This window comes from Thamnophis elegans, chromosome 1 (genome assembly GCF_009769535.1).
Source record: "Thamnophis elegans isolate rThaEle1 chromosome 1, rThaEle1.pri, whole genome shotgun sequence".
NCBI classification, from domain to species: Eukaryota; Metazoa; Chordata; class Lepidosauria; order Squamata; family Colubridae; genus Thamnophis; species Thamnophis elegans.
Genome location: NC_045541.1, coordinates 79,581,793 through 79,594,568, shown reverse-complemented (window position 1 = coordinate 79,594,568; position 12,776 = coordinate 79,581,793). Strand labels below are relative to the sequence as shown.

Below are 12,776 nucleotides of genomic sequence, written 5' to 3'. Positions count from 1 at the left end.
CACTCAACTGGCAACATTATAAAAGCTCATATGGAAAAACTGCTCTTGTTTGGAAAACATGTGATTGTCATGTTTTATGAATTGCATTAGATGCATTTCAATTCAGAAGTATGTTTCTAAAAAAGCCTTGCTTTTTTAAACAGCGATGTCAGAAGAGTCTAGACATATTCCATTAAGGCATTTGTTGTCAACACTTTGCTTCCCATCCTGATCATAACAATAAATGTGTGTCTTTAAAATGCCATAAGAGTGTTGCTGCCTGTAGATGAGAGCAATAAAAGAGAATTTACAAAATAAAATTGTAAAAACAAAGGACAAAACAGAGGTCCTAGAACAGTGATGGTGAACCTTTTTCGCTTCGGGTGCCAAACACACTTCGCATGCGCTCATATGCCCACCCCCATAATTTAATAGCAATAGCAGTTAGACTTATATACTGCTTCATAGGGCTTTCAGTCCTCTCTAAGCAGTTTACAGAGTCAGCATATCGCCCCCACAGTCTGGGTCCTCATTTCACCCACCTCGGAATGATGGAAGGCTGAGTCAACCTTGAGCCGGTGAGATTAGAACCGCTGAACTGCAGATAACAGTCAGCTAAAGTGCCCTGTAGTACTGCACCCTAACCACTGCGCCACCTCGGCTCTTAATGCTCCCCGTGCCAGGCCTTCTACACTTGCATGTGACCCCCCCACCCCTGCTGCCCTGTGCACGTGTGCACAGCTTTCATAGAGCTTGGGGAGGGCAAAAATGGCCTCCCCGGCCCCCCCCCCCCCCGGAGACCCTCCAGAGGCTGGAAATGGTCCATTTTCCGACTTCTAGTGGGCCCAGTAAATGCTTTTTTTGCCCTCCCCAGGCTCCAGAGGCTTTCTAGCAACCTGGGGAGGACGAGAAACAGTCCAACGCACAAACCAGAAGTCCATTCCCGAACTTCCACTTTGTGTGTTGGGTGGTTTTTTGTCCACCTGAGGCTTCAGGGAAGCCTCCGGAGGGCGAAAAACAGTCAAAAATCAAGGCTGAAAATCAGCTGGCCAGCTGACAGGGTAATGCCTCACATACCCTTAGAAATGGCTCTGCCATATGTCATAGGTTCGTCATCATGATCCTAGGGAGATAATGGGTGTTTCTCCTCAGTTCTCTTCCAGAACCTACCCATTGCTTACTTCACCTCCTTCCAGAGAGGGCTCCCAGTTGAATGAGTATGGCCCTAAAGTGGAAAAAGGGGCCTAACTGGGCGATTAGATACAGTTTATGCAAGCCAGATAACACTGAATTATCAAGTCAAGTGATTATTTTGAAAAAGGCAGTCACAGACTTTAACTTTGGTTAAACATTGGGAAAACTGTGAGCTTGAAGATGGCAGGTTGTTTTTACTATATCCTGAAGGTCTTAACAGGCACTGAAGCAATATTATAGAGTTGGGGGGGGGGAATGAATGTTGGGGTTTGTTTCCCCCCTTCTTTTGGGGAGGGGGATACTTTAATGTACCATTTTTAGTTTGCATGCCACTCAGAGATACAAGATGGGTAGCCATGTATGAAATGGGCAGCTAAATAAATAAACATTCAATTTGTTCAACTTAAAGAATCAGGAAATTTTAGTGCTGCTATTTGCTGATTGAAATTCTGATGTGGAGACCTGGAAGTTTTCCAAAGAGCGTATGCAGCCCTTTGGCCACTAGTTCCTTATTCATCAACCTACTTGATCCATCACCTAGTTTCTTGGTCAACTTGTTTTAACTAAGAACTAATTAATATGGGAGAACAGATCATTTGGTGATTTCATTCTTCATTTGCATATGCTTATATGAACCATCTCCATTAAAAGCGATAATTGTGCCTTATGACACAGTCTGAATATCATTTTTATAGCTGTTGATCAGCGATGTCGTTACTGTTTTAGATGAATCTTTACCAGAAGAAGAAAGACAGAAGGAGAACTACAGAGCAATCAAGGATTTTCACTTGGCTGACGTCTCAAAAAATCAGAGACAGAGTACGTTCTTTCCATCTTTTCAGAATCCACAATGATATTCACATTAGTATACAAGTATACACTACAAGTATAGGCAAATCATCCAGATTATTAGTCCAAAATCACCCAGCCTAGAATATTCTAATTTGGTGTGTGTGTGCAGGAAAAGAGAGCAAAGTATTTCTTATTCTCAACTCTGTATGCTATTTTGTAATCTGGATTTTTTTAAAAAATCCATGCAAAGAATCTATAATCTATTAGTCTTTTACCAGTATTGCTACCTGATGAGACCTGCTTAATTTTCCACAAATGATGCTTTGGCTTTTCTGGCATGCTAGAATTGGATTGGACAGCCATATGTCCAGATAACACTAATGTAATTCTAGTGTGTTTTTTAAATTCTAAAATAAAAATGCTATATAACTTAGTAGTTTTTATGTTTCATACAGAGGAAAGGATGACTCTCCCTCACATTAGTCTTTTAAACCTGTATGAATATTTTTTTTTAAAAAAAACAATCTTGGCCACAGTCCAGACAAAAGGAGGAATGCTAACAAGCCAGTGAAATGTAGACTGCAACCCAATACATATTTATATAAGAATAAATCCCACTTAGCATATGTCTGAATAAATCTTCCAAAGAGTGTAATGTTAAACATTGGTTAGAAGCTAAAACATGCATTTGTCTGAGTAAGCCCATTGCTCTTAGTAGGGTCATTCTAAAACAGATGCCCAGTGATTTAACTGGAACTTAAAACTTTTTTTAAAAAATCATATCCAACTTCTGGCAAATGTTAAAACAACTTAAAACTTGTTTCAGAAAACAAATGAGTAGATTAATCAATATCACAAGTATTTATTTTATGCCTGGGTTTCTAATGCAGTTGATTACTTATTTTCAACAAATGGTTGCATAACTAGACAAATGAAAAACAATACTTTTATACACATAGAAAGACAAAACGCTACCTAGGGAGGAATAATACCTAGAGGATGGGCTCAGATAAATCTTTTTTTCACAGAGCTGCATCCCTCAGCACTATACTTATTTTTTTTTCTGGCCAGGATGCACACTTCTCTTTCATTTTGTAAGCCACTGAGGCTACAGAAACATGAGGAGGAGGAGGAGGAGGAGGAGGAGGAGGAGGAGGAGGAGGAGGAGGAGGAGGAGGAGGAGGAGGATGGGGAGGGAGAAGCACTGACATCATTGACAAAAACAAATTTCTTTTTGGATACTCTTTGAAAGAGATGTTAAAGTAGAGTAAGTACATGAAAACTTGTAACCAGCCTGATCAGTGATGTCCAGGCACTGTGTGAGAACCTGGGTGTGAAGACCATTAACCATATGCTCACTGCTCAAAGGCACCCCACATGGTCAAGAAGCTTCTCATACTTCCATAAATATGTAAAAGTTCCGCCATGTTGTCAATGCTTCCAAACAAACGCTGACTTTCAAATGAAACATGCTTAAGCAGTGATTTGCCATACAATAGCTGGCCATCTGCTGTGCCCTGCCTGGTCAAACTGTTTTAATTAGCCTGTCCCAATTGGTGCACTTCAGATGGGTACCCCCATTGATTCCCAGTGTTCTTAGTCAACTGTGTTGTGATGGGGGGGGGGGGGCTGAGGATGGGGAGGGTGCTGGAAGCAATCCCAGGACAGACATTATTCTTCTCTGTCCTGGACCAGGTGATTAATTCCCCCCCCCCCCTGTTTATATTTGGGCTTCCTGCTGGGTCAACATTAATTAATGGAACTAACTAGCAATAAGAAATGAATGAACTCTCTATTAAATGTCCCTGTTCAATCTGTCCAATAACCACTATGCAGTAAGCTTGTTAAATCTGTTGTTTACTTGAGGTTTTTAATGCATTCTTAGATTTAGACAATGGTGTGTGTGTGTGTGAGTGAGTGTGTGTACACGCAAATATACAGCAAGGGAGGGAGAAAGAAGCCCCCAAACTAGTGACCGCAAATGGTCACTATCCAGGAATATCTGTAATCTTGGTCCCAAAGGAAGGCACAACAACTGCCCCTTGTTACCCCTTCTCTTTACAATGAAGGTAAATCATAGGGCAGTTATTCCGCTCCTTTTCTCTTTTGAAATTAACTTTGCAATCCCCCTGCGCCTAGCTTTGCGCGCTCAGGGGCAACTTGTTACATTCCTTCGGACTTCCTCCAGCGCGCAGGGCTTGCGGGACGCCCGTAAGGATGTCTCGGAAGAGAACTCCAGTTCACCTTGTCTCGCTTGGAAAGGAAATCGATCTCGGTTCCCGAGAAGAGTTCCCCAGGGATGAAAACCCCGTCTTTCAAACGGATAAAAGGCTGCCTCTTCCAAGGATTTGCCCTGTTGAGCTTAGCCATCGACCACCAGCTCCAGCTCCGACTCTCCCAGGTCCCCCTTCATATATGCGTTAGGGGCGAGGTCGACCTTCCTTCTCCCATCACGATTTTCGCTCCAAATGCCGGGTCAGTTCAATTGCCAAGGCCAAGCAACGATTCTCTAGGGGAGGGGGGTCTCAGGGAAAACCATCCCTAAATGTCTTTCTCTCTCCCGCACCCCCTTTCTCGCCGCGCCTCGATGTCCATTCTTCTTGCCTGCAGGAATGCGTTTGCCACAGGCTGAACATCGCCTCCTTGCAAAGCGATGGAACTGCTTCCCTGGACCCAGTTCAGATACTGGGGAGCCTTCTTAGCCAACGTAGAGAATCTCGAGTGGGCGGAGGGAAGGCGAGGGATCTACAGTCCCTCGGTCCACACAAAGAAACAATGCCCCCCCTTTCTTCGCTACGGACAGGTAAGGACTTACCTTATGAGATTCTGCAATCCCTGTTTGCTGGAATTCCGCCTCAAGATCGCACTGGTCATGGTGGGCGAAAATGAATGCGGGGCAGGAACGGAACTCCTGCTTGCGAACCCGCCTTCTTCTCTGCCCACCCCCACCCCAATCTCTTCCCCAGCTTTTAAGTGTCTTGTTAGTTACTATGGTCTGACTTGTCCTCTCTCTCTCTCTCTCTCTCTCTCTCTCTCTCTCTCTCTCTCTCTCTCTCTCTCTCTCTCTCTCTCTCTGCCTTCTTTCTCTTTCTTTCTCTCCCTCCCTCCCGTCTCACTCTTTTTCCCCCAGTTCAGGAAGTTCTGCAGCTGGTTTCCTTTTGTTTCTCTAAGCCCGCTATCCCACTCGCGCTCTAATACTCCCCCTCTTTCACCTCGACGCCCTCCTTCTCAAACGAGAAGAAACATCTAGGGAAAGAAAAGGATTGTTTTTGGAAAGCCGGCAAGAAAGAGACAAAGAAATATTTTGATGTTTTAAAAAACCCCACACACGTGGCGTCACAATTTTGTCAAAATCAAAGATACATATTTTTCATCCTGACAAAATCCAAAGTTTACTTGTTAAGAATGCAAAGCTGGATCAAAGATGCATTCTCTTAAGAACCAAGCAGCATCTAAAGATGTTCTACAGAGTTCCTCCAATGCATTGATGTAAGCCTGTCCAACTCCATCAGATTCTGCTGAAACTTTGGACAAGATTGGAACTAACAGAAAACTATTCTAGCCTGACCAATTTCAGCAATACAACTGAAATTGGGGCTATTGGGCAGCGTTCCCTTATTTCTCCAGAGGAAGCACTTCTGTGCAGAATTTAAAGGCTCAACAAAGGTCTGTGAATTAACATACATGCTTATGTAGAATGGATGCAGAATGGATGTACTTATGTAGAATGGATGCAGAATGGATGTGTTCCGCATTCATGCAGCCACTGCTCCCTGTGAACTTCCAAAGTAGGTGTAGTAAAAAAAACAACCCACCCATTTGTAGGATTGTCCCATAGGAAACAGCTAGAGAAATCAAATAAGCATGATGTGGACGATTGAGAATCTCCATAGACATCTAGAAAAATCAAATTCTTTATTCTGAGATGGACAAATAGCCTCATTTTGTGATGAAAAGTTAACACAGAAGATTTTTTTTTAAATCCAACCTTGCCATAGAGTTGATTTAATGGCTATAAGAAGAATTTATCTTCACAAATATTTGCTGAGGATGTGGTAGAAGGATTGATACTTCCAATTTTCAGTTTTGTAGCAGCTCACTTTATTGACTATCTGATAATTTGGGCTATGTTTCCTATCATCTCTCAGTCTAATGATGACAAATACAGCTAACTGCACACCAAGGAACATTTGTGTATTTAAAGAAGGTTGTTGCAAAAAAAACTAGTAATCCATCATTTTCTGTGGCAAATCCAAAGACTTGTGATTTTTAACTAATAATTTCATCAAACCAATCCAATTTTCTTGGTTTGCATGACACCATGTTTTGGGCTCAATATATCAACTTATCCTTTGGATTCTAGATTCGAGTAGGGAAGAAAAATCAGGCTGAGTATGTTTTACAAAGGGTTAACAGTCCATTCCTCATTCCCTGGAGTTAGAGCAAGTATTATCCTTAGTCTCAAACAGAATATTCAGATTCCTCATCAAATAACATCCAAATTTACTTTCAAAATATAGCCTGAAGCAATTTCACTGACTTCAAAAAAATTGCCCTGGAGTTATCCATTTAAAGGCTGAAACCAGAGTATCAAGCCATCACCAGCAAAGATGGGAATGAAATGAAACTAGGGTCCAACGGTCACCATGCTCTTAATATAGACTGGTATGCAACAGGACTCATTGCAAACTGAGGAGGGGCAGAGAGGAATGTGAAAAGCTGACTTTGGAGACAAGAAAAAGTTTTGAAACATGGCAGTGTCATAGTAAGCATGGTAAGTCTGGGGTAGGAGGTGAGGACTGAGCTCAAAAAATGACAGCATAAATTATACTAGCATCGTTATTGCCACAACTAGGAGTGTTGAGGAGCAGAAGACTGTACAGTATGTTGAAAACTGGCCAATGCAGCCTATAGAGATTGGGGTTGTGTTCACCCAACACTCTAACTCATAGTTGAACAAAACAGTTTAAATTAATCCAACCATAAACCAAACATGATTTAGAATCACATAAACAAGCCAACCATACAGTATGTTAAAGGTGTGTGGTAAATGGGCTGTAGTAATTTATCTAGTTCCCACCTGAGTAGTAGTAAAAATACAGAGATATTTATTTCAATCACTCCCTCTAACTCTATTCCCCTGTCTCAATTTTTAGACAGCTTATGAAGCTAAATACCCAATAGTTTTTTTCCCAGCACATGCATTCCCTACGTTTATGGAACACTTATGATCAAGGAAAAATCAAGAGGTTTGGGAATGGAACTTTGGGATATTGAAGACAAATCAGTGGAAACATTAATTCCGTAAGAGGTAAAATACACATGAGCCCAATTAGCCATTATTTTCTCCTTTTCCCTTCTTTCTCACTTACATGTAGAGTAAGACTTCCAGTTCAGATCTTTTGCTCCCTGCTTCAGCTCAGATTAAACAAAGCTCTTCTGAGTGTACCCTCACCTCTCGTCTAATCTTCAGGAGGGCAGGGAGATTTAATACAATGTGAAACAAGTATCCAGGATGGTCTTTCTCATTCTACTCTCCTCTGGAGGTGCTAGATTAAATGGTCCATAACTCTTACACAGTATGGTCAATGTAGTTTGGTCATAAAGAGGGCTAATACACCTGCATGGGATGAGATTGGGGGGGGGGGAACTCATCTAGATAAATTAGGTATTTAGATGATGGCCTATTGTCATGATAGAGATTAATATTACTCCAGCAGCAATGATGTTTCTCCATCATATTTGAATAGGACCTTGACATCTAATTGGGGGGATATCAAGACAGGTGAATTGGATTAAATTGAGGGAGAGGTGCGCAAAGTCAGCCTCACTCTCTCTTCCCAGATTCCATCTTCCTCCAATAGCAGGACAAGAGTCAAGACAGTTGGAGAGGGGCTGGGCGCAGCGGTTGACCAGGGCGTCTTTTGTGTCTTGCCGTGCCCTTAGCATACCACGTTGTTTGCAGAGACCACCTTCATGACCGTTGTCCTATTCTAGTAGCTTTCATCCATTCAATCCTCAAGAATCTGTCTTCACATGCTCGGGATAGACAAGTCTCTATCTCACTGAAGATCAATGACCCAACGGCTATTCTCAACCTGATTTGGCCAGCCTGATAGAGCTGTTGCCTGGGATATTGCCACTGCACATGCTACAGTACTAGGAGCCACAGGTGAGAACTGAGTGACAGGTGGGGACCAAAGGTGGATGAGCTGCCCCAAAAGCTACCCTAAAACAAGCTGCCCTAAAAGAAGACGACATGCCCCTACACCAGAGGTGCTACCCCTCCCTGAATACCCCATACACCCATAATACTGCCATAGAGCCCCTCACCATGATACAAATGAAGCAAAACTAAGTCCTAATCATTCAATCTTGATAAGATTGCCTCTTATTCATTGTCACACTGGCAGCACCCAAGAAAAGTGGGGCTGCAGTAAAGGAGGAAGATTAAAGGTGGTTCTGCATTAGGCAGAATCAGATTCTATGGGAGGGTAATAATAGCAAAGTGAAAGCTGTATGTGCTCCATATAAAATACCTTGCAATCTCTAATCTTTAAGGTAAATTGGACTAGAAGACCTTCAAGGTCCTTTCCAATTTTGTTATTGTATTATTGTTTGTTTGTCCAGATAGCAGACGATCGTGGCACATTAGCTACAGCTGACCCCCTATTGATACCAGTCCTTATGGTGAAGGTAAAAAAAGGAATCCTTCAATCATTCTCTCCATCTTTGCTGCTAGAACAAGCAAAAGACAGAAATGGTTTTGTCCTCTCCCTGTAATTGCAAAAAGAAACGGGGATAGGTTTTCAGGGTGGCTTATAGCAGAAACAGATGAATATTCATTGCAGATGCCTTGCAAAATAAAGTATTTTTCAATTGCTAAGGAAACTTTAATGTGCTGTAAAACATGAGGAAATGGACATTGGGGAGGGGGAACTCTGCATGGTAACCCCTGCAGTAAATATACAGCCATGCTAAGAAGACACCAGGGAGCTACTCATCTGCTCCCCACAAAAAAGGAAGTGTTTCAGGGTAAGGGAAACTTCAAGGGAGGAAGTGAATCAGGCTTTGTGGTGGGAGGGAGAAAGTCCCCAAGAGAGAAAGACACACCAGCCTCCATCTATTACACAATCCTTTTGCTATGTGGGGGTGGTTGCAAAATCATCAGAGAGCTAAAACATGTTTGGCAAGAAGACTAAAGTATCTAAGTGAAACTCATCACTAGCTCAGCCTTTTCACTGAGACATCCACATGTATGGTTTCCAGTCAATGAGACAGAGAGAAGGAGGATTGCCATTAGCTTTTGGGGTGGGAGGGATTAAGAAGACACTCCCTATGTTTGCTAAAATACAGAACAGAAAAGATAAGCTGGAAAAAAGTTATTTTTCTTTCTTTCTCTTTTTTCTTAGGGCATCTAAGTAACCAAAACTTTATGCACTGATTTAAAAGTCATTTTTTTCTTCTTCTCTATGCATATACACTATCTTCCAAATTGCTATTTTACCATGAATGTTTTGTTGTATTATATACTGTCCCGACACCATATGTCTAACTGATTTGGTGCCATACAAGTCATTAAAGAAATAAATAGATGACACTAATCTAAATAAATAAATGAACATGTTAAACTCTTTAACCTTATTAGATTCAAAGTAATCCCAACAGACTGTAATGATGAATGGAATTTACTGGGTTGGTAATACCTAAAAACATGCTTGAGGAGAAAGACAAGATAACTCCATCTCCAAACTCTTATGCAGAAGTTGAATCTAATTTCAACACTGACTATGGAAAGTATCTTCCTCTATTTCATAAGGCAGCAGACTGGCCTCAGGGAAGGACATAAACAGTACTATACTATCCACATAGGACTTGCATACAAAAAATGCAATATTATAGTACCAAAGATACCAGAATGTATTACATTACCACAGGCAAGAGGTATGGGTTATGAAGCTTTGCTAAGTAGTCAAGAACCTTCTCAAACACTGTCTGTGGTCACTGAGCAAACATGACTGAGACAATAAATTCAAGTTCTGAACAAATAAATACATTCACCGCAATGGTATGACCTATGGATGATGAAGAAAAATAATCAATCTATTTTCCCAAGATCCAGATGGGTGCATCCTATGAGAGGCAATGTAGTAAAATATTTCTTCAGTTATAATCCTTGCATAAAGAAATGGCTACTCATTAATTTTGCTTCCACCCTGCTCAGCAATGGACTAGATAAATAAGTTGTTTGGATATATCAAACTATGTTTTTCTCATACTTTCCATAAAAAGTTATATGTCAAGTGAGAATTCTATTCTACATTCCCAAATAATTAAAACATAGTAAAAGTCATCGGGGCACTTTAGAAACAATGCTGGTCCAAAGATGTATCCAGATTGTTACTCTTGGTTTCAGAATGAGGATTTCTTGATCCAGGACAAGTTGCAATGTGAATTTTGGAATACTTTATCCTGCCAATCAGCTAGAGCTAGAGAATCGTTCTGATACAGTGTTTAAATGCTGGGCAAGAAATCAGGAAACTGTGAATTCTAGTCCCATGTTAGACATGAAAATCTGATTGGGTGTCTTTAAGCCCATCACTCTTTCTCTGCCTATCTCATCTTATAGAATTATTGTTGCAGAGAAAATAGGAGAAAGAAAGTATATATTCACTGCCTTGAGTTGAAAAAAAGATGATATAAAAATAAAAACATCCCTAAACCAACAGATGGTCTAATTTATCACTTCCTTGGCTCCAATTGAAAAAGAGAAAGTAAAATAATAAGATGTTTTCAATATTGTAATAAAGTCTCTCCCCCTAAACTTCCGATTGCTTTTCCCAGTGGCATCATGTACAACTGGATGTATACCAGCTTTTCAGGATATGAGAAAAACTAAAAATGTTTGTGTTTTTGTAACAGGTTCACTCCAACCAATATCATATGTTAATGAAGTCATATGGATTCCAAATTACATTCATGGCTCCAAGCCATATTAATTCAAGACTGTGTAACATATTTATAAAATAAAACATGCTAGACTAACTTTGGAAAAGTTTTTTTTAATACATTGGAATGTCGTCAACTTCATGGGTTTTCATTTTTTTTTGTAAGGAAAAGATCACATTTCATTGTGAACCTTACAACTACTTTCCCACATCTACCATAACTTCAACATGTTGCCTCAGGGGAAGGGATTTGAAGACTGAAAACCAATAAGTCACCACCAATGCAATCCTATATGTAAGTAAGAAATGTGGAGTTCATATTTCCCCTGAAAAACATACAATATTTCAGTATAAACAGGGAAGTTGTAGCAAAAGCAGTTACCAACTCAGGTGTTCGTAAATCTCAGTCCAAGGTTTTCTCTGGGTCTCCCACAAGTACCAAGTCTCTGTTTAGATATTTCCTTAGTTAGCCTAATGGCCCTTTTTAGGTAAAATTTGTACATTATCTTTTTGCTGGTTAGAGAAAAGTAGAGAAAAGTCAATGTGTTTCTGAGACTGCAACATTTCATTTATCTTTAGACATTTGATAGGTACAAAATCAAGGGTCATCTAGCACCTCTTGTTACTTTGGGTAGGAACAATGGGATTTATGCTCCGAGAAATCTGAGGAGCTCCAGGGTGAATTAAAGTCTTCACACTGTAAGGCATCAGCTCACTGATTCTGTCAAATTGTCAGCACAGCTCACAAAAAGTAAAAAGGGAGAGAAGTGGATAAGATACAACATAATGGAAAGAGAGAGAGAGAGATTTGATCATTTAGTAGCAGTCAGGACGCAATAAAATAATTGAGAAGCTATTGGGAGTAGAGCCAGAATTTTTCTGAAATACAGAAAAATAGCTTTTATTGAGTTTCTCTTTGTCCCTTTGACAGCAGAGTTATTTTTTAATGTTTAACTTATCTGACTTTTCCACATCCTTTGTCTTTTCAAGGGCATTTTCTATTTATTTTATTAATCAGTTCCCTGTTTACCATTCTCTCCCTGTATCGGAAATTTCTGGCTGACTCTGTGTGTTAAAGTGGTAACACACATCACTAATATTTTGGCTGAATCTATATTTCATTATCTAGCACCATCAATAAACATGAGACCATGCCTCTAGCTCTGTTTCAGTCATGGAATGGGAAGCAAAAAAAAAAGTTTAAAGATCAAACTATTCCAGTTTGATCACACTTATATTAGGTGAAGAAAACAATAGGGTTATAAGACTTTGTTAAAGATTGTCCAGACTTTGTTAAAGATTGTCCAGAAGACATTTAGGTCTTCTGAAAGCAAATTAAGGCAGAGATGTGCTTTGTAAGATGTTACTTACAAATCAGCCCATAAGTGATTTTGGCCTAGCTGGCAACTTTCTTTCTCATCCCCAGTGAACTCAACTTTCCTATAAAACTAAAGGCAATGATCCTTTTCCTCCCTAAGAATTGGTCAGTAAAATAAATACGATTATGCTTGTCCTAATCTAGGCAAGATTTGCTAACCTTTGAGTGTAGTACAATTCTTTTCACTATGTGGAAGAGCCTAGAACGTGACTCTATGAAAGTGGAGCTTTGAGACTGCTGTTCTATTGCTTCAGTAACTTTGGGACAGTTCCTCCCTCTCAGCTCAGCCCATCTCATTGGGTTGTTGTTGAGGGGAAAAGAGGAGGAGGAAGGACTATTATATATGCTCACTGCCAGTGGTGAAATTCAAATGTTTTTACTACCAGTTCTGTGGGTGTGGCTTGGTGGGCATGGCAGGGGAATGCAAAATCTCCATTCCCTCCCCACTCCAGGGGAAGGATACTGCAAAATCCCCATTCCCACCC

At 40.5% G+C, this 12,776-nt stretch overlaps 1 protein-coding gene across 3 annotated transcripts in view; it reads right to left on the bottom strand.

Annotated features, from left to right (window-relative positions):
* Nucleotides 1-12,776, bottom strand: part of LSP1 (lymphocyte specific protein 1) — a 108,760-nt gene that overhangs the window by 64,940 nt on the left and 31,044 nt on the right. Inside the window, exon 1 of one of the 3 annotated variants that reach the window (XM_032228142.1) lies at nt 4,781-4,942. The exons of the other annotated variants lie outside the window; for them this stretch is intronic. Within the exon in view, the coding sequence (XP_032084033.1) occupies nt 4,781-4,839 (59 nt within the window). The 5' untranslated portion in view covers nt 4,840-4,942. Of the gene's footprint in view, nt 1-4,780; nt 4,943-12,776 lie in introns of those variants that run through there. 3 annotated transcript variants of the gene reach the window in all.